Below are 22,733 nucleotides of genomic sequence, written 5' to 3'. Positions count from 1 at the left end.
CGGAGATATCTGGGAGCATCTGTTCAGTACTCCGGATCAGGATCACTCCTCTATCTAACATCCGGGGAGTTGCTTGCATGAATGCAATAATGCGGGATCCCCGACTTGAAAGGCGGAATGACATTGTGCCGCAGGCGGTGAGTGGATCGGCCCGGACAGACAAACTGGCCCCATTCAACCGTCAATCGCGTTTACTCCGGCTGCTAGTAGACAGGAGCTACAACATCATCACCACGACACCTACTGGCTTTATATAGAAGCTCCTATCAACATCGCACTACCGTCACTTTACATACCCTGACCTGAGCCCTTTCGACAGACTTGTCATCGAATAGTCTGCAACCTCGTTTTACACCATGACTCTCGCTGAGGAACTCCGCTCGAGAAACTTCAGTACGGACCCTTGTTTACCAGACCCTTGGATTAATACACGAAGCAAGGGAGAACTAACCCCGCATCACGTAGGTATCTACGGACAATGGTTTGTGACTTTCCCCTCTATTTCTCTTCTTTACCGCCGCTCTCCGATTGTGCGCCTTCACAACACACTTGCGAAAATATCATGGCTGCCTGGACCAACAAAGCGCTTGGCGCTGTCTCCAACGGGCATGCTTCAATAACCGTCTCGGACCCCCCGTACATCCCGAATTGTTGCGCATATATTCTGGGCGACTCTGGCAATTCTAGAGGAATATACATGGATTGACGAACTCTGCTAACCGGCCTCACCAGGACGGGCGTGATATGCATCGTCTTGTGCCTGGCTCTCGGTATCGCCAACATCTTTTCGTTCGATGCCGTGATCATTATCTTCAGTGTCCTATGCCTGTGGGTTGCTCGCTTGGATGTCTTGGATCTGGTCTCATAAGCTCACATTTGCAGAATCTCGGGCTTAATCCTCATCTTTGCTGAAGTGCCATTCCTTCTAAGAATCTGCCCTACGTCCCCCAAGTTCGATGACTTTATCCGAAAATTCACGACGAACTGGATGCGCGCTGCAATGTACGCCGTGATGAGTGTTGTGCAATGGCTCAGCCTTATCAAGTCCGCCACTAGTTTGATTGCCGCCGCTGTATTCCTGCTCCTCGCTGCTCTGTTCTACGCGCTGGCGGGTCTGAAGAGCCAAGAATTCGTTGGTAGCAAGACTTTGGGTGGACAAGGACTTGCGCAGATGATCGTTTAAGGCTGTTGAACTAATATATGAGCGACGAGGCTCAAGGTACGTTCGCCCGCCATGCAGCCATCGCATCTACCACGACTGGCATATTGCGCTGTGGTCTCCAGGGGCAGTAAACATTGTCCTGGTCATGCTAATGCGATTCGCGTACAGGCGATAAAAGAAAACAAGAAAGAGACGGAAAGAGCCATCTCTGCGCTGGATGCGCCATGATTATGAACCGACTTTGCTGTTCTTGACGCTGCCGAGCAGATTCTTGTACTCGTATAGCATGCTGTTTTGAGGGAATGAGGTCCGCTAGGATTTGAGCTGCTGACGCGTTTGTTATTGTGTTTTTATTTGTTTCATTCTTTGTGCCGTATTATCCGTCCCGCTTTTGCACTTTCTGAGGCTTGCTCAAAACTGTCGCAATGAGGTTTAGATGAATCATGTAATATTTACCATTTCATACCAGCGAATACCCTGTTAGCATCCTGGAGATGAATGAACTGGACCGTTTGCATAAGATTCAGTATGGAGTTCGTCAACCACCGTCACCGTGGCTTAAGACGAACTGGGTGCGGGGTTGTTGTAGAAGATAGGTCACTAGCAGTCTATGAGACTGAGTCTCAAATTCGAACTGCCCCGAACCGCCGGCATAGCTGACTCAGCATGTCTGTTATACGCAGATAAGATAAGCACAACTCATCCAAGCGAAAACCCTCAAAATTCGACTCCGCCGAAACAATCGAAATCCCACACGCCGACGCCGAGTCGTTACGCCAGACGACGTGCCCCCCCTCTCCTCCCCACCCACCTTCGCCGACCGCTTGCCGGATAATTTCCTACTCGTCGACAGACGTTCTATTACAATATGTCCTACGAAGAGCGCCAAAACGCGCGCCCCAACCTGGGTGACGAGTCCGATGTGGAGGAGGAAGCTCTCGTCAACGACTACCGCGAGCAGGTCAACTTTGATGATGGCATGAGCGAGTTGGATCGGACGACATCCCTTGGAGCTGGTTCCCAGACACAGGACCTCCAGGCACAGCTCGCTGCTGCCGCGACCCCGCTTGAGTACCAGGCTACCCTCGAGACCAAGTTCGCCAGCTACGACAACTACTGCAGCCTGTTCCACTACATCTTGAACTCGGATGGACCGGTTGAGCTGGAGGTTCCTTCTGTATGTATTCCTTCGACTGGCAGGTGCGGGGAGGAAGTGGAGGCTGTTGCACTTGATGCACGGGCTGATGCCTTGTCTGCAATGTGTGCGGTGAACCTCCGTGGCTGATACACTGTGCTAATCTCCGCTTGTTTCTACGTGAATAGTACTACTGGGCCTGGGATGTCATCGATGAGTTCATCTATCAGTTCGAATCCTTCTGTCGCTACCGCAACCGTGTCGCCCGCAGCGGCTCCAATGAGGAAGAGGCACAGCTCCTCCGCGAGAACCCGAACACCTGGGGTTGCTACTCCGTGCTCAACGTCCTGTACTCCCTCATCCAAAGGTCGCAGATCAACGAGCAATTGGCTGCTATCAAGCGTGGCGACGACCCCTTGGCCTTTGCCGGAGAGTATGGTTCCCGCCCTCTCTACAAGATGCTGGGATACTTCTCCATCATCGGACTCCTCCGTGTCCACTGTCTGTTGGGTGACTTCAGCCTTGCCCTCAAGACCCTTGACGACATCGAGATGAACAAGAAGGCCATGTTCGCCCGCGTCATGGCGGCCCACTTCACCACCTACTACTATGTCGGTTTCTCCTACATGATGATGCGCCGCTATGCCGATGCCATCCGCATGTTCAGCCACATCCTGGTCTACGTTTCCCGGACCAAGAACTTCCAGAAGGGTGGCAACAGCTACGACGCCATTGCCAAGAAGAACGACCAGATGTACGCTCTCATTGCTATCTGTGTCGCTCTCCACCCCACCCGCCTGGACGACACCATCCACTCGGCCCTGCGCGAGAAGTACGGCGAGCAGCTCAACCGCCTGCAGCACGGCGGCCCCGAGGCCCTTCCTCTGTTCGAGGAGCTCTTCCGCTCGGCCTGCCCCAAGTTCATCAGCCCCACTCCCCCCGACTTCGACAACCCGGCTGTTAACATCGACCCCGTCGACCACCACACCGCTATCTTCATGGACGAGGTCAAGAACACTCTGTACAACCCCACGATCCGCTCTTACCTGAAGCTCTACACCACAATGGACCTGAAGAAGCTGGCTGGCTTCCTGGAAGTCGAGCCCGAGAAGCTCCGCTCCTGGCTCCTAATCAACAAGCAGCGCAGCCGTCAGGTGCGCTGGGTTGAAGGCGGCCTTCTGGAGGGCGAGCCGGTCAACGCCAACGATCTCGACTACGCATTGGAGAACGACCTCATCCACGTGAGCGAAACCAAGGCCGGACGCCGCCTGGTGGACTGGTACCTCCGCAATCTTGCTCGTGTCTACTAAGTCCGAGTATGCTAAACCGACCCCTTCTGTGTCAGACACACATCCTACTTCTTGAATGCAGGATATGCGTCCGGTCTGTAACTAGACCCACGAGGGTAATCAGTCTCAGCGAGGGACCCACGAGGCACATGAAGTGCACAAAACGGAACGAAGAAAAGGATTGTGGTCCTGGAGATATTATCATCAATTGGGAAGGGGTCGAGAGTTTCCCAGCAACGGCAAGCCAGAAAAGTTGTGTTTTGAAAGGGTTCATCCACCGTGGCCCATTCATTCCCTCCTCCTATTCCCCCACCCGGCAAAGATTATGATTTTTATTTATCTATCTATTTATTCTCTTCTCCTCTTTTCCATATCTTGTTGTGCTTGTCCATACTTCTTCTCATCACTCTCAGGGGTGGATTGTCCCTGAAAGCCGTCCTGGTTACGGACGGGTTTGGAGTCGACAAAAAGAACTTTTTCTGACTTTGAGGATTTGTTGTTCAAGGCGTATCCCATTATGCTTGTGTTTGGTTTTGCTTACTGTTCGACACCGTCTGGTCTGTGCATCGAGCTGGTTGTGGTTTTTGCACGGAACAGGAGCATTTAGCTAGCAGAGGACGGACAAGGGTGTAGAGTTCGCATGATGAAATAGATGATGACTTAAAGCAACCTGCTTCTTTCGTATAAGATAAAACCACGTAGAGTTATGGTGAGGACCTTAAGAAAGGGGTATAGCATTACTCTATCTCATATTCTAGTATGATACACACATGTACATGGGTTCAGGGATGACGCTAATGCATGGTAGAACTCTAGTCTCTAGCTCCTCCTACCTAGCTTCATATCCCTCAGTCAATCAATTTGGATAATTCCAATTAATCAATCCTTGACATCAAAGCTAGTCCCACAACCACAGTTACTCGTGGCTCGGGGGTTATCGACAATCTTGAACTGACTTCCAATCAATTCCATGGTGTAGTCCACCGTACTTCCTGATAGGAGCTCCAAGGAAGGCTCATCCATGACCACTTTGGCCTCGCCAGGGCCCGAGGATTCCGCCTCCTCTGCGGCAAACACGGTATCTTCTTCCGGGTCGATCTTGGAGGCTGCTTCCAGGGACATCATATATTGGAACCCGTGACATCCACCGCTGGTGACGGTGATTCGGAGGTGGTGGTAGGGGTTCTCTTCCTTGGTAATTGAGGGAGATGAAGACGGGTCTGTGATTTCCCGGAGACGCTGTTCATGATGTCAGCATTTAACGATGGGTTCAAGTGCCATTGAAGCGGTGACCAAGAAAAGAAAAACAGATGCATAATAAATGAACACTCCAGCAAAGAGAGAGAAAAAAAAAAAGAACAGAGCAGTAAAATATAGCCAAAAAAAAACATACAACAGAAGGGATTCGCTGGTGGTCACCCACCCAACTACTAACCTCCCGGCGTGTGGCTTAAGTACGGCTGAGCGGACGGGAAGCCCTGTTCTCCACACCCTGTGGTCGTATGTACTAGACAAACGATCTTCACGGCTCTTATAGTGGCAAGGCTAGCCTGTGCTCCCGGCGCATTTATTATCAATGCGTCCTCCGACTCAAGCCGTTGCCACAGTTCCGAAACAACAGGTACCCTTCCATGTCGTCCTCCAACCCAACTGACAACAAACAGACGCATGCATGCAGACAAGAAAATATGTTTCAACGTACTTCCGCAGCCCGGGACGAGATGCTGATCAACAGCTCCTTCCCATCTTCATCAACTCTCGGGTTTTGTAGGACCTTGGCGTCTGATCGGATGGCCGAGGAGGAAAACCCGGCGCGATGACCGAAGGCATCGAAGCGGAATACCGATCGCCGTGAGGAGCTGGCTCGGGGGCACAGGAAACTCGGACGAAGTGTCGATCGTTGGGAAACAGAGTCGCAGAACGATGCGGAGAAGCTCAGTGCCGGCGCCGTCGGCGAAAATGCAAACACCGCTGCGCGAGGAGAATGGGAGCGGGAGAGCCGGCGAGCGGCTGTCGATAGGATCGGACGTGACATTGTTTATCGTCACTGGAAGCTTGGAGAGATTTTCGGTTGGAGGGAAGCAACTGGGCCTGACTTTCGTGAGGGTTTCGAAGACTGGATTGATTATATATCGGAGCAAGCCAAGGGATTGCCGTTAGTCAGAGGGTTCAGCATGACGTTATTGGTCGATCGGGTGCCGGCAAGCAGCGGCAGAATCCAGTCCGCCCGAGATATCAATCGCGGGGAACCGGCATTTCCTGGTTGAAGTACGCTGTAGACCGGTTTCTCTTTGTTCTTCTCATACATATATTGATGCTTCGTAGACGTTGATTTTGGATATATCTTGCTCACAAGTATATAGTACCCCCGCCATTCCAGAAGTGCTCACGAAATCATGGGTTCCCAGCATGCACATGAACTGGGTGTCAGCACCCCGCCTTCCTACAAACTTGATAGCAATGCCTTCACCAAGGAATATGCCGAGTCTCTCGATGCGCGGGATCCTTTGCGTCATTTCCGCCAGGAATTTCTTATCCCATCTAAAGCTGATCTCAAAAGGAAGACTCTGGCTATAGACGGCTGTACGTGCCATTGCGTCGTTATAGTGTGTCATTCTGACTAACTAGTTGCACTCTCACTTAGCCGACGAAGAGTCTGAGCCCAGGTGTATATATCTTTGCGGAAACTCATTGGGTGTTCAACCTCGCAGCACCCGCAAGTACATTGAACAATATCTACGAACATGGGCCATCAAAGGCGTAACTGGTCATTTCCTCCCACACGAGGACCAACTGCTCCCGCCCTTTGTTGACGTTGACGATGCTGGCGCAAAGCTCATGGCGCCCATTGTGGGAGCTCTGGAAAGCGAAGTGGCAGTGATGGGCACGCTGACGGCCAATCTACACTTTCTGATGGCAAGCTTCTACTGCCCGACCCAGGAAAGATATAAGATTATCTTGGAAGGGAAGGCGTTTCCTAGTGACCATGTGGGTTTCAATCTGCGATGTCTCTGGGAGATCATTACTGAGTTGATTGAACATAGTACGCCGTTGAGTCCCAGATCAGACACCATAACCTTCGCCCTGAGGATGCCATGGTTCTCATTGAGCCGGAAGACCGTAAGAAGCCGGTCTTGCGAACGGAGCAGATTCTTCGAGTTATCGATGAGCATGCCTCCAGCACAGCACTTGTGCTCCTCTCGGGCATTCAATTCTACACTGGACAGTACTTCGACATAGAGAAGATCACCGCGCATGCCCAATCCAAGGGAATTCTCGTTGGCTGGGACTGTGCCCATGCAGCAGGAAATGTCGATCTGCGATTGCATGACTGGAATGTAGATTTCGCTGCATGGTGCAATTATAAATACCTCAATAGCGGCCCGGGTGGTATGGCAGGCTTGTTCGTCCATGAGAAACATGGCCGAGTGGAAATGGACAAGGTTGGCAGCGGGGAAGAGCCCTTTCGCCCGCGACTCTCGGGTTGGTGGGGAGGCGACAAGAAGACTCGCTTCCTCATGAACAATAGTAGGTTGCCAGTTCTGTTATACTTGGCTAGAGGCTTATGGATATTGCAGACTTCCTCCCGCAGTCGGGTGCTGCAGGATTCCAGCTATCTAACCCTTCCGTCCTGGACATGAATGCGGTCGTGGCGTCCCTCGAGCTGTTCAACCGGACGTCAATGACTGAGATCCGTCAAAAGTCCTTGAGCGCCACGGGATACCTGGAGCATCTCCTTCTGAACTACCCCGTCGACTTCCCCTCTGGCGAAAGGCCTTTCTCCATTATCACACCCTCAAACCCAGCAGAGCGTGGTGCGCAACTTAGTCTGCTCCTGGAACCCGGTCTCTTGGATAATGTCCTGGAGACCTTGGAAGAGCATGGTGTTATCATAGACGAAAGAAAACCAGACGTTATCAGGGTTGCGCCAGCACCTCTGTACAATACGTACACTGAGGTGTGGGAGTTTTGCCAAATCTTCTTCGAGGCCTGCCAGAAAGCCCTGAAGGCCCGACAGTAATCAACAAAGGGGCAATTGCTAAACTTTGGAGAGATTGGATGTTTCGGTACATGTCGTCCTGCACATATTATCATCTACCTTTTGGTTTGTTGACGGTCGCAAATAAGGATCATATAGGCCCATATACTGGCCATCGGCGTTGGACATGAATCACAATAGAAATGTGAAGAGCAATGGACCTGTTAGACTATACGATACCGAGGCACGACGTTAGCCCTAGCTTGGTATAGAGCCACGCAATATCATGTACAATTGGTATGACGACTTCATATATGGTCGCTAAAGTTTATTTTTCTGCATCTTTTCTCCATGGACACCGCATCGGACACACTCAATCCGATCAACCAAAAGCAAAGTAAGCCCGCTCCAACGGTTGCCGTTCCGACTCCCAAGCCAGCCAATCCGACCTCGTAGTCCTGTCGCAATCGAATGTTAGCCAAGAGCAATATATCAACCAAGCCCACGACCAAAGCGAAGACCATCCACACGGCAATAGGAAGACAGATAACACATACGGCAAGAGTCCCATCGCATTAACCTTCCAAACGCCCAAACACAATAACACCAGCTGCATGACGACGTAAATGGCCTTGACTCCAAGTAGTTTCGCGCGCGTGCCTTCGGTATCGAACTTAGCGAACACGGTGTTGGTGTTGATCAGGCCCTGGATGGGGCCCTTGAAGAGCATGAACACCATCATGATGCTGAAGATCTGTAGACTGTTTCCGGACATGTACATCATGATCGCGTTCATGGGAATCTGTTTCGAGGGGGCCAGGGCAATCTCCCATGCTTTCTTGAGCTTCAGAGTATCGGTCTCGACAGGTTTGGCTGGGGTGGAGGCTGCGGCAGATTGTTGGGCACGTTGCTAAGAGAGGGAGTCGCGTTAGTTGGGTGGAATAGAAAGGGATGTGTAGAGAGCTCAGAGCAAAAACATACGTTCTTGCCAGTCGGTTTCCTGGAGAAGCCTGGAGGATCGGGGATGCTGGCAGCCTGTTTGGATGGGCGTGGCATGGGGGTGTTCATCCTCACGACCCATTCCGGCGGCGGAGGGGGAGGAAGCGAAGACATGGCGACTGAGAGGGTGGATAGAGACCCAGGACTTGTCTCTTGGCTCAGTCGATATGAAAAGAAGGGGGGTAGAGCACAGTCGTGCTGCAAGCTCGAGCTTGTGGACGGAGGAGGAGGGAGCGATTAGAGTGACGATGATCCGGCCGGAATGGATGGGATTTCTCCACAAGCGCGGAGTCGGCGGCGCCCGATCCACTCCTGATTCTCACCTGCGGACCCTCAAGCCCGCTTGCTGGTCTCAAAAGTGGTCGACGCTTGCTGGAATTTCCCAGTGGTTCCTCCAAACCGATTGAGGACTTTGCACATCCGTGATTGAGACCAGGTTAGCACCTCTCGCCCACAGGGCCCTTCGATGAAATCCCTCCGTGGCCACCCGCTAACTGGCCTAGGCTCCCCTCCGCTGCATGGAAGCTTCGGAGCAGGAGACCAACCAGCCAACTAAGGATCGCTCCCCCTTGAAGCTCTTCGACTGCCGCGAACGGCCCCCTTGGCGTCTTTGGGACGGATTCCCTGCCATTCGACGTGACAACCACGACCTGAGGATTGAAGACTGAAGATTGGATTGTCGCTAGTGATTGTGATCCGCCACCATGAGTTCCAGCGGGGGAGATGCGAAGTTGTTCGCCAGGGTATGTCCATCGCGGCACTATTGGCCCATCCTCCATGACAAGCAATGCCTCTGGCGTGTGCTTATCTTCCCGCCGCTTCCCCTCATGCCTTTCATTCCTTGTTCACCTGAGCAAGCGCTGCCTTTGTCTTCCACCTGCGGGGGTTTGGTCGCCATGTTACTGTGTCTCCCCGACCCCGCCGGGCTTATCCCCTAATCCTCCATTCTTGCACCACCATGTTCCTCAGCGTGGTCCCCTATACGGCGCAATATGGCTCACCATTCTCTCGTACCAAACAGGGCAAAGTCGCCGAGTTGCGACAGGAGTTGAACAGCGGTGGAAAGAAAGACAAGAACCACTCGGCCAAGAAGATCGCTCTCAAGAAAATCGTCGCCAACATGACCATGAGCAATAATGATATGGTCGCTTTGTTTCCGGATGTGATCGGCTGTATGAATCTGCCCAGCTTGGAGATCAAGAAAATGTACGTCTGAGAGACATCTCATCTCGTTGCTTGGTGGCTGATGCGTCGTCTGTAGGTGCTTTCTGTTCTTGGTCAACTACTCGCGTTTGAAACCCGAAATAGCGCTCAAGGCGCTACCGATCCTCATTGATGTGAGCAGCACTCCTGCACTTGGAGGATCAATCAGCTAATCCGTCGACCTAGGATATGGATGACACCAACCCCCTCGTGCGTGCCCTGGCGCTACGGACTATCTCCTATATCCATGTCCGCGAGTTTGTCGAGGCGACGGTGCAGCCGGTCAAGCGACTGATGGGAGATATGGATCCTTATGTTCGCAAGACCGCCGCTTTCTGCGTCGCGAAGCTCTACGAGCACGATAAGAAGATGGTCGAGGCGTCTGATTTGATCGATCGGCTGAACAGCATGCTCAAGGACGAGAACCCGACGGTGGTGTCTAGCGTTCTTGCGTCCTTGGTGGACATCTGGGGGCGCAGCGAGTCGATCTCGCTGACTATCGACTACACTAGCGCCTCGAAGCTAGTTTCGATCTTGCCGGACTGCTCTGAGTATGGGTCCCTACCTCTGTCTCATGCCAGTCACTGACGTCCACAGATGGGGCCAGTCCTATATCCTCGAGGCTTTGATGTCCTATGTCCCTCAAGATTCCGCAGAAGCCCTGCTTCTGGCCGAGCGCATAGCCCCTCGCCTGTCGCATTCTAACTCTGCGGTTGTCCTGACCGCGATCCGTGTTATCCTCTACCTCATGAATTACATTGCCGACGAAAGACATGTCACCTCTCTTGCGAAGAAGCTATCTCCCCCACTCGTCACCCTCCTCTCAAAGCCACCGGAGGTCCAGTATCTGGCACTCCGAAACGCCATCCTTATTCTCCAGAAGAGGCCAGAGGTTCTTCGAAACGATATCCGCTGTTTCTTCTGCAACTACAATGATCCAATCTACGTCAAAGTGACCAAGCTGGAATTGATCTTCATGCTGACCACCAAGGAGAACATCTCCGTGGTCCTGGCAGAACTGAGAGAGTACGTCGCCGCATTTCATTATCGAACTATCACTGACAGCGGCCAGGTATGCGACAGAAATCGACGTTCACTTCGTGCGCAAGGCTGTGCGCGCCATCGGAAAGCTCGCCATCAAGATCGAGTCCGCCGCAAAACAGTGCATTGATACCCTCTTGGACCTGGTCAACGCAAAGATCCCCTACATTGTACAAGAGGCGACGGTTGTCATCCGTAACATCTTCCGCAAGTACCCCAACCAATACGAGAACATCATTGGCAACGTGATCCAGAACATCGATGAGCTCGACGAGCCCGAAGCCAAGGCCGCCATCATCTGGATCATTGGACAGTACGCCGACCGCATCGAAAACTCCGACGGACTGCTCCAAGACTACCTGGCCACCTTCCACGACGAGACCGTCGAAGTTCAACTGGCCCTTCTCACAGCCACCGTCAAGTTCTTCATCCAACGTCCAACCAAAGGCCAACAACTGGTTCCTCAAGTCCTGAAATGGTGCACCGAGGAAACCGACGACCCGGACCTCCGCGACAGAGGCTACATGTACTGGCGTCTGCTGTCCACGGATCCCGCAACTGCCAAACAGGTCGTGATGGGCGAAAAACCCCCCATCAGCGCCGAAAGCGAGAAACTCGACTCCCGCACCCTGGAGGAGCTGTGCCTCAACGTCGGCACCCTCGCCACCGTGTACCTGAAGCCCGTCCAGCAGGTCTTCCGCTCGGCGCGCACCAGACGGTTACAGTACAGCCCGGCCCTGCAGAAGCCCCAGGAGGACCCCGGAAATGCGGTCTGGCAATTCCCGGCCCCGTCGCAGTCCAACAGCCCGACCGCCGCCATGGCGGCCAGCGCATTCCCGCCCACGGCTGCACCCGGCGACATGAACGCGGCCGTCAACGCCGCCGACAGCTACTTCAACAGCGTCGGAAGCCAGCAGATGGCTGCGCTGGACCTGGGCGGTCGCGAAGACGGGTCTGGCGGCGGCGGCGCTTTGCAGACGCAGTATGTCGTCAACCAGAACCAGCAGCAGGTGTATCAGCCGCAGCTGGCGGGTGGAGCGGCTACAGGCGAGTTGTTGTTGCTGTAATACGTCTTCATTCTGTTTGTTTCTGTCATAGATTTACATTTCTTAATTTCTTTTTAAAGCGGTCCATCATTCGCAGGCAGGGTGATATTTCCTTTACTGTGTTCATTCTTGTTACTATTAGTTGTAGGTAATTATTGCATTGCCAAGGCTCAAAATAAAAGAAACTGGTATATGATACATCAATTTGTTAACGTGATAGAGGAACTGCCATCATGCCATACGAGCTGGAGTGCTTCCAGAGCACAGGGGAGGGGAATCCCATCAGTTCAATCCTCATCCAGCCGAGCCAGCCCACCACGACTGCGCTTGATGCGATCATCCAGACTGTCTTCCTGCAGCTGTCGATGGAGACCACCCACGAACCGACCCTTGTCAGAGCGGTGTTTCTCATCCTCTTCGAGCTTCTTCTCCTCCATGGCCGTGACCTCGGCAATGCGCTGTCGCCGAGAATCCTCCATCTCGCTCGCGTTCGACTGCATTTCTGCTAGTTTGCGCTGACGCTCTTCCTCCTGTGCCTTGCGCTTCTGCTCTGCTTCTTCCGCGCTGACCTTGGGGGCTCTTTCGCGTTGGTACGAGTCTCTGGGACCCCGGTAATCCCTTCTATCCTGATAGCGAGGTCTGTCTCTGCGGTCGTCCCGCGAATCTCTGTCCCGAGTATCTCTGTACCCATCAGTGTCTCTCCTATCGTCCCGGCGTCTGTCAGAGTGATGACGCTCAGGCGAGCGGTCCTGTAGCGATCCCCGGCGAGTAGACCGGTCATAGCGTTCTTCGCGATGATCGCGATGTCTGGACCGGTAGTCTTTGTCGTCTCTGTCTCTGCGCCTATCATCATCTCTGTCCCTGTCCCTGTCCCTGCGATCACGATCACGGTCACTCCTCCTTCCATCTCTATCCCTATGATTCCTCTCCCTCCTCTCCTCAGGCGACCTAGACCGATACCGCCTGGACTCTCTATCCCTATGACTCCTCCTCTCCCTATGCCCATCCCTCTCCCTATCCCTCCCACCCGCACCCCCCTCCTACTCTCCCTCTCCCCCTCCTAACCACCTCTTTAACCATCCCCTCCACAGCCGCCTGTTCCCTCTTCCTAATCTCCAACAACGGATCCGCCAACACCTTAGCCATCGTATCCCTGGGATTTGTCCCCGACGCAACCCCCCCATCTTGCGCCTGCATCGCAACTCCCACCTCAGCCCCCTTCTTCAACCCCTCCGTCTCCCCACCCTTCAACAAAATCCCATCAATCCGTCTCTTCCCCAACAAATACCCCTCCATTTCCTCGCCGTACATGCCCCCCTGTCCTGACGGCTCCTGATACATCCAATCCACCCGCTGGATTTGTTTCGGTTTCCCTGAATCTTCATGCAAGCGTTGGAGTTCTTGGATTTGGCGCTCTTCGTCGCGTTCGCGACGGAGTTGGTCGATGCGTTTGCGTTCTTCGAGAGCGCGTTTTTCTTCTGCCCATACGCGCTCTTGGTTTCGGAGGAGGGAGGGGTGCCATGATCTGTTGGTTGTGGGGGTGGTTAGTGGTAGTTAGTTGGGGTGGGTTGGGGGGAATGGGGATGGGGGAGGGGACGGACTTTTTGAGGTTGAGGTCGCCGCCCATTTTGGTGGTGGGCTGTTTAGTTGGTAGAGTTGGTGGTTTGATGGATGGGGAGGGGAGGAGGAGGTGGTGGTTTAAATGAGTGAGATGGGGGATGGATGGACGGTCCCGATGAGGAAATGGGGGTTGCCACGCGCGCGCTGGACTTGCCGCTTCGGTGCCTTAGGCAGATATATTTAATTTAGATTGTATGACAAGCACAGAAGCAGAAGTAGTACGAGTAGAGACAGTCAGTCTATGGAGTATAAGCAGGCAGTAGATATATATCACAATAAATTGGCAATCACGCATCATGCCTAATAGTAACAAACAGCCATCGGCAGCAGATTAAGCACAATGGTAAACAATAGGTACATACAACAGAATGTAACATCGGAGTACATCACACAACGGTGTCTCCCCGCAGACAGCGCCTGCGTCATGTACTAGCGAATTAGATATACCAGAATCAAATCATTTACTCGTCTCAGCGCGACCATCTGGCTGAGCCTCGTCGGTGCCCATGGGCGTACCAAGATTGAGGAATGACCGTGCAAGCCATTCCACCGAACTTCACCTGTCATCCCAGGAGACCGAACCATCGCTCATGCGCTGTATCTATTTCTCCCAACCCACATAGCTCCGCGGCATCACCCGCCACACCTTGCATTCGCCACTGCGCAAGTCATTCAGCTTGAAGCTTTCCACCTTGACCTTCTTGCTCTCGCGACCCTGCTCCCACGCACGGATCTTCTTTTTCGTGCCGTCCCAGTCAACCACAACACCCACGTGATCGGGCTTGCCAACCTCCGCACTGTACTTCTGGTGCATCGTGCCACGATGCCCCTGGAAGCGCGCGTTTCGGAAGCTGACGATATCGCCCGCGCGGATCTCGTCGTTCTGCTGCACCGATGCATTGGCCAGGTTCGAGTAGACCAAGGCACCATAGGCTCGCGTGCCTACCGGCAGGAGAGCATCGGACAGGGGACTGAGCAAGTGCTGCACGAGACCAAAGGGAGTGCCGTCCGCTACAGTCGTGTTCTGGATGGCATTGACGGCAGACGCGATGCGAGTGCCAATCTGTAGATGGGCGTTCTCCAGTTGGTCCTGGCGAGGTTGAATGGGAGGAGCCTCGTGACGTTGCTCGAAAGCGGCATCGGTGGGATTCCGAGGATCAAAGCTCACCGTAATCACCGTCTGCGAGTGATCGATGAATAGGACGTAGATATCCTTGGTCACCATACTCTTGCCACCTCGCTTGGAAGAACTGGATTCCTCGAATTCAAGCAGGACATCCCGGCGGTTCTGGAACACTGGTGGAGGAGTGTTATGCTGTGTCCACCAGAGTGTGTTCTCTGCCAAGTCAACATCCATGGCAATGTAGCCTTGGTCGATGGATGGGCGAGCGACATCCATGGATCGCCGCATGCTAGGCTGCGCTCTCGGGATGTCCAACGACGCACGGTTGCTTCGCGGTGTGGGTGGAGGCAACGTGGGAGGCGGAGGCGCCATCGAGGCACGTCTCTCAGGCGGCGGGAAGGTGTATGCCTCGGGCTGCGATAGCACCGGCGATGCTTCATAGAAGTCATCTGATTCTTCTTCCGCAGCCTGGGCAGGGATGGCAGGCGGTAGCTGCGGTGGCCCAGCGGGCATAGGGGGAGGCGCTCTTGGAGGCATTCCATGCTGTGGAGCGGAATAACGGTACGGGTCATATTCATCTTCATCTCCGCCGTAGGACAACTCACGATGAGGAGGCGGAGGAGGGGGGCCCTAGGTGATTCCACCGAGGCCCTGCCCGCACTCCTGGGGGCTGAATTGGAGGCGGGGCGGGACTGCCCGGGAGCATTTGGGGAGGGGGTGGAGGAAGACGGCCCTGTGGCGGGCTCCAAGGAGATTGAAGAGAATGGTCGTCGGTCGTCGTCCCTTCATCGAAGCTGGACTCACGCCCATGCGCCTTGAGTGCATCCTTGAACTTGGCGCCAGATGCGATGTCCGTGTCGTAGTCGCCGTCATACTCGGTGACCTCTCCTTCTACCTCCTCACCGGCTTGGCGGGGATGTGAAGCCACACTGGTCCGACTGTCAGCGGTTGACCTACGGCGAATATTAGCGGGAGGTGGCGGGGGGGCCTGTCGAGTCTGAGTGGGCACTGGGGATTCCCTGGAATGGGCGGAGGAGCGCGGCTGAGTCTCTTGTCTGCGGGGAGAGTCGGTGATCTCGGGGACGTAATCTCGTATGTCGATGAGCGGCGAGAATCGAGGTGATCGGGAATCGGAGGTGCCGAAACAGGTTGGCTTGTAGGTTGGTCGGCCGCCCCAGCATTCAAAGAGAGATTCTTAGCATGTATGGAGAGTTCATCATCCGATTCCTCGCCCGGATCAGCGGGTCCGACACTCTTGGTAGGAGGGACAAATTGATCTGTTATACATCAGCGTGCGCAGTTCAGGTCAAAGGTCGGCGAACTTACGTCCTGGAACAGGCGGAGGAGACAAAGGCGCGTCGTGAGGGGGAGGGGGTGGAACCGGTCGTGTTTGGAGTGGTGGAGGCGGAGGAGCCGCGCGCTCTGGAGGTGTAGTGTTAGAACGCAGGTAATATTGTCGATCACTGGCTTATTCCATACCTAAGGGCGCAGGTGGCCTATCGGTCGACATGCGTCGAGGAGGCTCCTCTACAACATCCTCAACATCAGGGATCTCATGCGGAGGATGCTGCTCGGTCACAGGACTGGGCAAGGTCTCTTCCTCCTCCTTCTCAACGCTTGGGGTGACAGTAGGCTTGGCTACATTCATCCCCGGTAGAGCCATGACGGGAACTGGAGGCGCAGCAGTTGGGCCTGCTCTTTCGTACTCTCCTGATGGCCTCTCCGCTTCCACGGGTGCCTTCGGCTTGCGAGGAGCTGCGCCCGGCACAGGCATACCACCCGGAGCTCCAAAGAAGCCCATCATACCCATTCCGCCGCTCATCTTGGCCATTCTTTCCCGAAGTTCCATTTTGCGCTTGACCTCGGGGTCTATCTCTTCCTCTTCCTCCATTTCCTCCTCCTGTTCCTCTTCGTCACCAGGAGCCTCATGTTCTTCAACTTGCTCCTCCACCTGTTGGGATTCAGCTTGAGCTTCGTGCTGAACCTCTGTGCGGGCACGCTCGTCATAGTCCTCCTTGCTGGTAGATGTCTCTTCCGCATCTTCCGTATCAGCAGCGGCCGAGTCATCGGCATCATTGGCATCGCTGACCAACTCCTGTACAGGTGGGGGAGACATGGGTGCCTGGGGAGCCGGAGGGGGACCCGCCTTCAAGGTATCAACACTATGGTCTCTTGCAGACTCCGTGGATGCAGGTTCCTCAGTCGCCATGTCCTCCGCGGGCATAGCTTCTTCATGAGACTCGAGGCGCTTCTTTGGGGGGCGTTTGGCTTTCTCCTTTTTCTGGGCAGCTTCGGCGTGACGAGCAGCTTGTTCCATCTGCTGCTTCTGTAGCAGGGCAATCCGCTCCTTCAAGCTGGTTGGCTTGGGCTGATCCTCCGCTCCTTCTTCGGCTCCTCCACTCGACAGTGGCCGGGTTTCGGAAACGGGGGGTTCTCTTGCAGCACGCTCTTGGACTTCTGGATCCTCATCCCGTCTGTAGATCTTGCGGGGAGGATCCCGGGGCGGGGGAACGTAGGCATCTCTACTCGGAGGTGCCGCAACGAACGGCTTTTTGACGAAGGAAGAATTCTGAGAGCTCAGACCACCGGGTTTGAAGGGTGCAATTGGCGGTGCAGCGGGCTTGTTGAAGGCTGCAATGCGATCCCTGAATGATGAACCAGTTGGCTTCTCAGCGACAGCGGGAGGTGGGGGCTTGGTCGATGTCTTCGGAGCTGGTTCACTGATTTGACTCGGAGGGGCTTGAGGAACCGGGGCAGGAACCGGCTTCGGGGGGGATGGAAACTCGCGGATAGGTGACGCTAGAGCAGGAGGCGGTGATTGAGGAGGCTGGGGCACAGGTGCAGGTGTCTCCTCTACTTCCGGCTCTGGTGCGCGGGGGGGCTCAGTTGCAGGGGGCTCGACAGCGACAGCGACAGCGGGCTCCGGGGGCGGGGCCACATCGGCTTCCTTCTTCGGTCTGCTCGGGCGTGTCGGTCGCGGAGGAGCCGGGGGTTCATATCTCTCCACGAAGTTCTTGGGGAAAATACCCTCTTGCTTGTGCCCCGAGTCGTCGGTATACTCACCGAAGTACCATTCCGCATCTTCCTCTGCCGTAACGGTTATGATTTGTCCGATCGCAAAGTTGAGGTCGTCATCGTGGCTCGAAGCGTATTCGAAGACCGCTTTGACCGTAAATGGCGGACTGGACATCTGGCAAGCCGGGCCTGTCACGGAGGACGTGGGGGACGGGGCGAGAGCGAGGCTGGCGGAACAAAAATGACACGGCAGAACAATAATTGCAGGTGGTGGAGCACTAGACTGGACACTATCTAATGCAGAGACATGTGCAGCAGAATGCAGATATGCTTTGACAGCGGCAAGGCTAAGGAGGTATGCTTCGGAGACAGGAAAAATAACAATAGTAATATGTCAGCCTGGTGGACTGACGTAGTCAGAGCATAGTCCCTCCGGAGATCGGAAACACCGCAAGGGGGGGGGAGGAGGAGGGGAGGTAAATGGAATGTCCAAACTTACTGCAATCAGGGGAGACAACAATATCCGCGATAAACGGGAATTAGGAGGGAAGACAAGAGAAGGGAAGACAAAGGACAAAGTGGAAGTAAGTAGGTAATGGATGATGGGAGGGGAACTGGCGAGAGGGAGGAAGAGAGAGAAGGGAAGAGGACGGAGGGAGTAAGGAACAGCGTACCAGTTCACACTTCACACCAGCCCAGCAGTGGCCCTCCTTTGGACGGGCGTCACCGTCTGGCGGGACACTTGCTCCACCCCGGGGCGATCGGCGGCTAATAAGATTGTCAGAAGGACCATCCTGCCACCCACTAGATACCGCCAGGCCAACTGGTTCATTCTTCATGCTCAATGTAAGCCGCCTGGGGGCCGTGCAATTCCTGATAGATATTGGTAGTATGTAGTATGTGTGTATCGGGTGGTTCCTGTAACGGGGGCATGCGTGGTGCAGCCCTGCCACAGTGCCACTGTCCTTGTTCACTGCGTGAACTATAGATTTTCCGTAGCTGCCTGCCTGCCTGTTGAATCCGGGGTTTGCCTCCTGCCGCCCCGACCAAACTTCGAACTTGGTCCAATCCATTCTTCTACCAACTACATACATATAAGACAATCTCTCACCTCCACCTGTGACGCACACCATCTTCCCACCCCCGGACCTGTTCTTGCCTGTGCCTTTCCTGAAAATGTCATCAGGACGCCCAGTCCTGAAGACCTCTTTGCCCTCGATTCACGCGGCGTCCACTGCAGCAGGCCCCTCCAATCCCGCCGCAAATCGACGAGCGCCACCCATCATTTCTCAAGCGTCCCAGCAACATGGTTCGTTTCCAAACCGTCCAGATGCCGACCCCCGCCATCTAGCGATCGCTTTACATCATGCGCACCAGATTCAGGCCCAGAAAGACACGGAAGGTCTGATCCTGGACCGCATTCTGGAACTTGTCACCCTCCCACCCTCTCCCTCAGCAGATCCTGCCTCTCCGTCCCCCGACGATGCTCGGACTTTCAAATCTGCCTTGGTTCCTTTCCAGCCCGCCGACTACGACAACTTAATTTTGGAGAGAAACATCGAAGGTCTTTGTGGCTACGGTCTGTGCCCTCGTGAGCACCGCAAGGAGGATGCCCGAGGCACTTATCGCATTACCTGGGGCGCCAAGGGCAGCGGGCCTGGCGGTCGCGGACGCGAGATGAACATTGTTCCGAAAGAAAAGATCGAGATGTGGTGCTCTAACGAATGCGCCGAAAGAGCCATGTATATACGAGTACAGCTGGCCGAGGAGCCCGTGTGGGAAAGACGAGCAGACGATGCGCGCGGCAAACATCTCGTCTTGCTCGAAGAGGGCAGGGCCAAGGAAGGCAAGGGCAAAACAAGAAACCCGGTGTCTGTCCGAGAGGTTGTCAGTCAACTAGACAGCATGCACGTGGACGAACCCCAACGCTCAACTGATATGGCAGATGACATTGCAAGGCTCTCTGTTCACGACGATGCTCGTTCACGTGAGCTAGCTATGGAACGCGGAGATGCCCATCCCGCGCTTTACACCGGGAGAGTGAATATCCAGGTCCAGGAGAATAATAATGCTCACGGTCCAGTTATGGCGCCGCAGATGCGTCCCGGAGACGAGAAGGGTGGCTCCATCGAAGGGTACGTACCTCAGGAGAACTGATATGCTCTCGCATATGGCAGAAATGACGCAACTTGGTATATATGGGGCGTTTAAAGGTTGATACCCGGGTGATAAGATAGCATCAGATAAATTTAGATCGACATAAGGTTGATATTCTACGAAAGAATCTCCGTAAACGGGCGTCATCGCAAGACAGCCGTCCCCGTAGACTCTTCTACGTCATCCAGCCGGAAGACCGGACAATGGAAGAAAATTGGCAATCAAGCATCATCCCCTGATGGGGAATCAGCGACACCTTGTTCGACGGAATTCGTGTTCATTTCTCATCCGGAAACTGCCTCTCTAAGCTAAACCGATAGCTGGTGAGCCAGCCAGAACAAGCATGGATACGCCATGGAGCGACCGAAGACAATCGAAACTTTTCATTTTCCGTTCAACGGCGAAATGATTTACCGGTAGCGGCGGGGGCGCTCCTGGGCCTGCTGCTGAGAGACCTGGACGAGGTTGACCTTCAGGTTGTCGAACTATAGCGCGAATATGTTAGCCATACAACTCCCAACAGTCTTCATGAGATATGGGAGGAACTTACGCCAAGGCTCTTGAGGAGGTCCTTGGTGTCGGCATCAACGTCGAGCTGGCCGGACTCGGTCTGGGAGACATCCAGAGCAGAGACCTCAGGAACGTACTGATCCTTGCGCTCACGCTCCTCCTCCTGAAGCTTGAAGGAGATACCGCGGACAGGACCACGCTGGATACGCTTCATAAGGTGGGTAGTGTAACCGGCGATCTAGAATGAGTTCTCATTAGTTTCCTGTTCCACTATTTTTTTTTTCTTCATCCATGGCGCAGATCGCGCTCGGAACTAACCTTGTTGCGGAGACGCTTGGAGGCAATGATAGCGATCTCATCGCAGATACGCTTGTTGGTCTCGAAGTCGAGCGTCAACTTGGGGTAGTAACGCTCGATGATGACCTTAGCGGAACGCTTGACTGTCTGTACGGCGATATCATTAGAACCAATATTTTCCTTCCGTCGGCGGCTGCGGCGGCGTGCTCTCTGCTCACCTTGGTGCGGACGCGACCCATTTTGGCGGTTGTTGCTGGCTGGATGGATGTTCGAAAGACCGTCCAAGATACCCTTATGTCTCTCGATCTTCAAGTTACCCGTCCTCGCTTAGCCGTGTGCGCCACACGTGACCTATATACACCCTGATTGTAAGCCCTAATTGAACCACGTGACTACATGCCAAGATATAGTATCAGTGGTTGGTGCCAACGCTGGCCCAAGCTCCTACCTATAACCCGACGCCCGCTGTAAACAGATAATAACTTTTCCAATATAGTTCTCGATACATGGTGATGAATTGATTTGTTTTATGCTTCAAATGATATACAGCCGGCTTTATAACAAAAAAAAGGAGCAGAAATGAAACAACTATACATTTACCATCCGAAGACCTAATCATACAGCAAAACTCTCTTTAAGTGGATGTGTCTGGCACATGATGAAAGATTGTTGGAGGACGGGACACCAGTGCTTTATGAGCTAAGGCTCTTCATAAGGTTTCTTGCAACCTCCTCCCTAGGCGCTTGGGGACCCGGCTGTCCATCCAATCTCGGAACCACGCGCTGACGGCCCCGAGCCTTGTCGGTAATGTTGTAATACACAGGCATGTTCGGGCTTTCAATCCCGTAAGGGGCCTTGGCAGTAGTGCTAGCGCGGTAAGAAAACAGCCCAACCTTGCCAGCCGAGTCGATGGTGGCCCGGATAGGGGTGACCCAGTACTTAGAACCACCAGGGGTAGTTGTGTCCAAGGTCTTAAGGCCGTAAGGAGCGCCCTGCTCGTGGAAAGTCATGGCATTAATGTCTTCCACTGCAAAACCAGCAACACCCGCAATGGCCTTCGAGTTCTTGCCCTTGAACCGTCCCTTGGGCCGTAAGATACGTGCCTCCACTGGGCGCTGATAGGCCTGAGGCCCATACTTAGGATGGTTGTAGATCAATGCGTGTGATCTAGAGTAAGAAAGACCCGCCGAGGGATGCGTCTTCGGGGGTCCGGATACTGCATATTCCCCCGACGAGAGCTTGCTCCCGGGGGATGGGTAGCCACGCTTGCCAATTCGTTCAGTTGGCACAGTGGGCGGGGATGGGAGGTCAAGAAGCTCGAAGATGACAGGGCCTAGTGAAGCCTGATCGTTACGCAGGGCCTTGAGATAAGCCTGGAATTCTTCATCGGTAACCTCGACAGGCTCGAGCGCCTCCAGATCTGCTCCGTTATCTTGTGCTTGCTTCCTTTGCTCCGCTTCGCGCTTAGCGACGAAGTATCCACGCAGCTTCTGCAAGATCTCCGGCTTGTTCTTCCGGATTGACTTCAAGTATGCCTGGAACTCGGCCTCCGTTTGCCCAGCAAGCCAAGGGCCGGATTGTCTGAACTGTTTCGCTCCGGGTTCGTTACGGCCTTCGCTGGTGTGTGTGTTGTCAATGTGCGACTCGAAGGGACTCTCGTGTCTAGGAGTCGAGGCGGTTGCGTAATGGATTTGCCCGGGAAGTGACATCGGCATATTAAGTTCCTGGAATTTCTCCAGGGTCACCGTATGATCAGCCGCGGACTCGAAATCCGTGATGTGTTCGAAGGTATCGAGTGCCTTGATTCTGACCACGGGCCTGGACGACTTTTCGTGTGTCGATTTAGCGGGAAGAGGCCTCTTCAGACCCCAGTCTCCCCTTGACAGAGAAGATGCTGGTGTGGCAATGGACGCTCGGATAGGATGAGGAAGGGTCGCGGTCTCGGACTCAAAGACGAATTTCGAGGTCGGCGGAGTCGGGGGTGGCGTCAAGGCCTGTGGAAGGGCGAAAAGGCGAGAGTTCCGCAGCAAATTTGCTGTCGGGGATAGCCTGGCTGTTGCCATGGCGGGCATTTGGCAATGTGGTGTCTCGACGGATGTTCTATACCCGGAGGAAGCTGGAGAAAACTTGGTTGCAATAACCTAAGGCGCGCCAAGC

General features: G+C 54.2%; 10 protein-coding genes across 10 annotated transcripts; 5 read left to right on the top strand and 5 right to left on the bottom strand.

Annotated features, from left to right (window-relative positions):
• The first annotated feature begins 270 nt into the window (after positions 1-270).
• Positions 271-1,683, top strand: BO94DRAFT_500189 (Tvp18 family protein). The gene is made up of 5 exons (XM_025609408.1): positions 271-393; positions 466-481; positions 733-828; positions 883-1,219; positions 1,331-1,683. The coding sequence occupies exons 1-4, from the start codon at positions 357-359 to the stop codon at positions 1,181-1,183; spliced, it is 450 nt and encodes a 149-aa protein (XP_025463811.1). The 5' UTR covers positions 271-356; the 3' UTR covers positions 1,184-1,219; positions 1,331-1,683.
• Positions 1,684-1,896: 213 nt separating this feature from the next.
• BO94DRAFT_231660 (putative eukaryotic translation initiation factor 3 subunit EifCl) lies at positions 1,897-3,623 on the top strand. The gene is made up of 2 exons (XM_025606301.1): positions 1,897-2,339; positions 2,486-3,623. Exons 1-2 carry the CDS (start codon positions 2,031-2,033, stop codon positions 3,605-3,607), a joined length of 1,431 nt encoding a protein of 476 aa, XP_025463810.1. The 5' UTR covers positions 1,897-2,030; the 3' UTR covers positions 3,608-3,623.
• Positions 3,624-5,802: 2,179 nt separating this feature from the next.
• Positions 5,803-7,823, top strand: bna5-1 (kynureninase). The gene is made up of 4 exons (XM_025606302.1): positions 5,803-6,169; positions 6,231-6,574; positions 6,631-7,114; positions 7,165-7,823. Exons 1-4 carry the CDS (start codon positions 5,983-5,985, stop codon positions 7,605-7,607), a joined length of 1,458 nt encoding a protein of 485 aa, XP_025463809.1. The 5' UTR covers positions 5,803-5,982; the 3' UTR covers positions 7,608-7,823.
• BO94DRAFT_538775 (ER membrane protein complex subunit 4) lies at positions 7,714-8,980 on the bottom strand. The gene is made up of 3 exons (XM_025612559.1): positions 8,547-8,980; positions 8,123-8,475; positions 7,714-8,023 (listed from the first exon to the last, which is right to left on the bottom strand). Exons 1-3 carry the CDS (start codon positions 8,676-8,678, stop codon positions 7,948-7,950), a joined length of 561 nt encoding a protein of 186 aa, XP_025463808.1. The 5' UTR covers positions 8,679-8,980; the 3' UTR covers positions 7,714-7,947.
• Positions 8,981-9,522: 542 nt separating this feature from the next.
• On the top strand, positions 9,523-11,875 carry BO94DRAFT_474805 (putative AP-2 adaptor complex subunit beta; the record flags this gene model as incomplete). Its single annotated transcript, XM_025608529.1, has 5 exons — positions 9,523-9,770; positions 9,826-9,901; positions 9,954-10,318; positions 10,365-10,793; positions 10,840-11,875. The coding sequence occupies 5 exons, from the start codon at positions 9,523-9,525 to the stop codon at positions 11,873-11,875; spliced, it is 2,154 nt and encodes a 717-aa protein (XP_025463807.1).
• Positions 11,876-11,958: 83 nt separating this feature from the next.
• On the bottom strand, positions 11,959-13,570 carry cwc25 (U2-type spliceosomal complex subunit CWC25). Its single transcript, XM_025614702.1, has 3 exons — positions 13,456-13,570; positions 12,888-13,379; positions 11,959-12,850 (listed from the first exon to the last, which is right to left on the bottom strand). The coding sequence occupies exons 1-3, from the start codon at positions 13,479-13,481 to the stop codon at positions 12,142-12,144; spliced, it is 1,227 nt and encodes a 408-aa protein (XP_025463806.1). The 5' UTR covers positions 13,482-13,570; the 3' UTR covers positions 11,959-12,141.
• A 505-nt stretch (positions 13,571-14,075) lies between these two features.
• On the bottom strand, positions 14,076-17,787 carry BO94DRAFT_559737 (SH3 domain protein; the record flags this gene model as incomplete). Its single annotated transcript, XM_025614095.1, has 5 exons — positions 14,076-15,227; positions 15,259-15,550; positions 15,607-15,851; positions 15,979-16,019; positions 16,077-17,787. 5 exons carry the CDS (start codon positions 17,785-17,787, stop codon positions 14,076-14,078), a joined length of 3,441 nt encoding a protein of 1,146 aa, XP_025463805.1.
• An 860-nt stretch (positions 17,788-18,647) lies between these two features.
• Positions 18,648-19,897, top strand: BO94DRAFT_538772 (Rtr1/RPAP2 family protein phosphatase). Its single transcript, XM_025612558.1, has one exon. It carries the CDS (start codon positions 18,789-18,791, stop codon positions 19,767-19,769), a length of 981 nt encoding a protein of 326 aa, XP_025463804.1. The 5' UTR covers positions 18,648-18,788; the 3' UTR covers positions 19,770-19,897.
• Positions 19,898-20,179: 282 nt separating this feature from the next.
• BO94DRAFT_559736 (40S ribosomal protein eS17) lies at positions 20,180-20,815 on the bottom strand (the record flags this gene model as incomplete). The annotated part of the gene is made up of 4 exons (XM_025614094.1): positions 20,180-20,254; positions 20,320-20,517; positions 20,598-20,723; positions 20,795-20,815. The coding sequence occupies 4 exons, from the start codon at positions 20,813-20,815 to the stop codon at positions 20,180-20,182; spliced, it is 420 nt and encodes a 139-aa protein (XP_025463803.1).
• Positions 20,816-21,037: 222 nt separating this feature from the next.
• Positions 21,038-22,681, bottom strand: BO94DRAFT_538770 (mitochondrial 37S ribosomal protein bS1m). Its single transcript, XM_025612557.1, has one exon. The coding sequence runs from the start codon at positions 22,637-22,639 to the stop codon at positions 21,269-21,271; it is 1,371 nt and encodes a 456-aa protein (XP_025463802.1). The 5' UTR covers positions 22,640-22,681; the 3' UTR covers positions 21,038-21,268.
• Positions 22,682-22,733: the final 52 nt, after the last annotated feature.

This window comes from Aspergillus sclerotioniger, assembly GCF_003184525.1.
Source record: "Aspergillus sclerotioniger CBS 115572 chromosome Unknown BO94scaffold_30, whole genome shotgun sequence".
NCBI classification, from domain to species: Eukaryota; Fungi; Ascomycota; class Eurotiomycetes; order Eurotiales; family Aspergillaceae; genus Aspergillus; species Aspergillus sclerotioniger.
This window is presented reverse-complemented; position numbering and strand designations above follow the sequence as displayed.

What these genes read in the sequence shown, in the direction of transcription:
- BO94DRAFT_538772 (XM_025612558.1), top strand. Translation starts at nt 18,789, where the DNA reads ATGTCATCAGGACGCCCAGTCCTGAAGACCTCTTTGCCCTCGATTCAC.
- BO94DRAFT_538770 (XM_025612557.1), bottom strand. Translation starts at nt 22,639, where the DNA reads ATGGCAACAGCCAGGCTATCCCCGACAGCAAATTTGCTGCGGAACTCT.
- bna5-1 (XM_025606302.1), top strand. Translation starts at nt 5,983, where the DNA reads ATGGGTTCCCAGCATGCACATGAACTGGGTGTCAGCACCCCGCCTTCC. An exon ending in AGGCGTTTCCTAGTGACCAT is followed by an intron (nt 6,575 to 6,630) that starts GTGGGTTTCAAT and finishes GATTGAACATAG; the next exon opens with TACGCCGTTGAGTCCCAGAT. An exon ending in TCGCTTCCTCATGAACAATA is followed by an intron (nt 7,115 to 7,164) that starts GTAGGTTGCCAG and finishes TGGATATTGCAG; the next exon opens with ACTTCCTCCCGCAGTCGGGT.
- cwc25 (XM_025614702.1), bottom strand. Translation starts at nt 13,481, where the DNA reads ATGGGCGGCGACCTCAACCTCAAAAA. An exon ending in GGCGACCTCAACCTCAAAAA is followed by an intron (nt 13,380 to 13,455) that starts GTCCGTCCCCTC and finishes CACAACCAACAG; the next exon opens with ATCATGGCACCCCTCCCTCC. An exon ending in AGAGGGAGAGTAGGAGGGGG is followed by an intron (nt 12,851 to 12,887) that starts GTGCGGGTGGGA and finishes GGATGGGCATAG; the next exon opens with GGAGAGGAGGAGTCATAGGG.
- BO94DRAFT_500189 (XM_025609408.1), top strand. Translation starts at nt 357, where the DNA reads ATGACTCTCGCTGAGGAACTCCGCTCGAGAAACTTCA. An exon ending in ATCTTCAGTGTCCTATGCCT is followed by an intron (nt 829 to 882) that starts GTGGGTTGCTCG and finishes TCACATTTGCAG; the next exon opens with AATCTCGGGCTTAATCCTCA.
- BO94DRAFT_538775 (XM_025612559.1), bottom strand. Translation starts at nt 8,678, where the DNA reads ATGTCTTCGCTTCCTCCCCCTCCGCCGCCGGAATGGGTCGTGAGGATG. An exon ending in GGAAACCGACTGGCAAGAAC is followed by an intron (nt 8,476 to 8,546) that starts GTATGTTTTTGC and finishes TCCCTCTCTTAG; the next exon opens with CAACGTGCCCAACAATCTGC. An exon ending in AATGCGATGGGACTCTTGCC is followed by an intron (nt 8,024 to 8,122) that starts GTATGTGTTATC and finishes CGATTGCGACAG; the next exon opens with GACTACGAGGTCGGATTGGC.
- BO94DRAFT_231660 (XM_025606301.1), top strand. Translation starts at nt 2,031, where the DNA reads ATGTCCTACGAAGAGCGCCAAAACGCGCGCCCCAACCTGGGTGACGAG. An exon ending in TTGAGCTGGAGGTTCCTTCT is followed by an intron (nt 2,340 to 2,485) that starts GTATGTATTCCT and finishes CTACGTGAATAG; the next exon opens with TACTACTGGGCCTGGGATGT.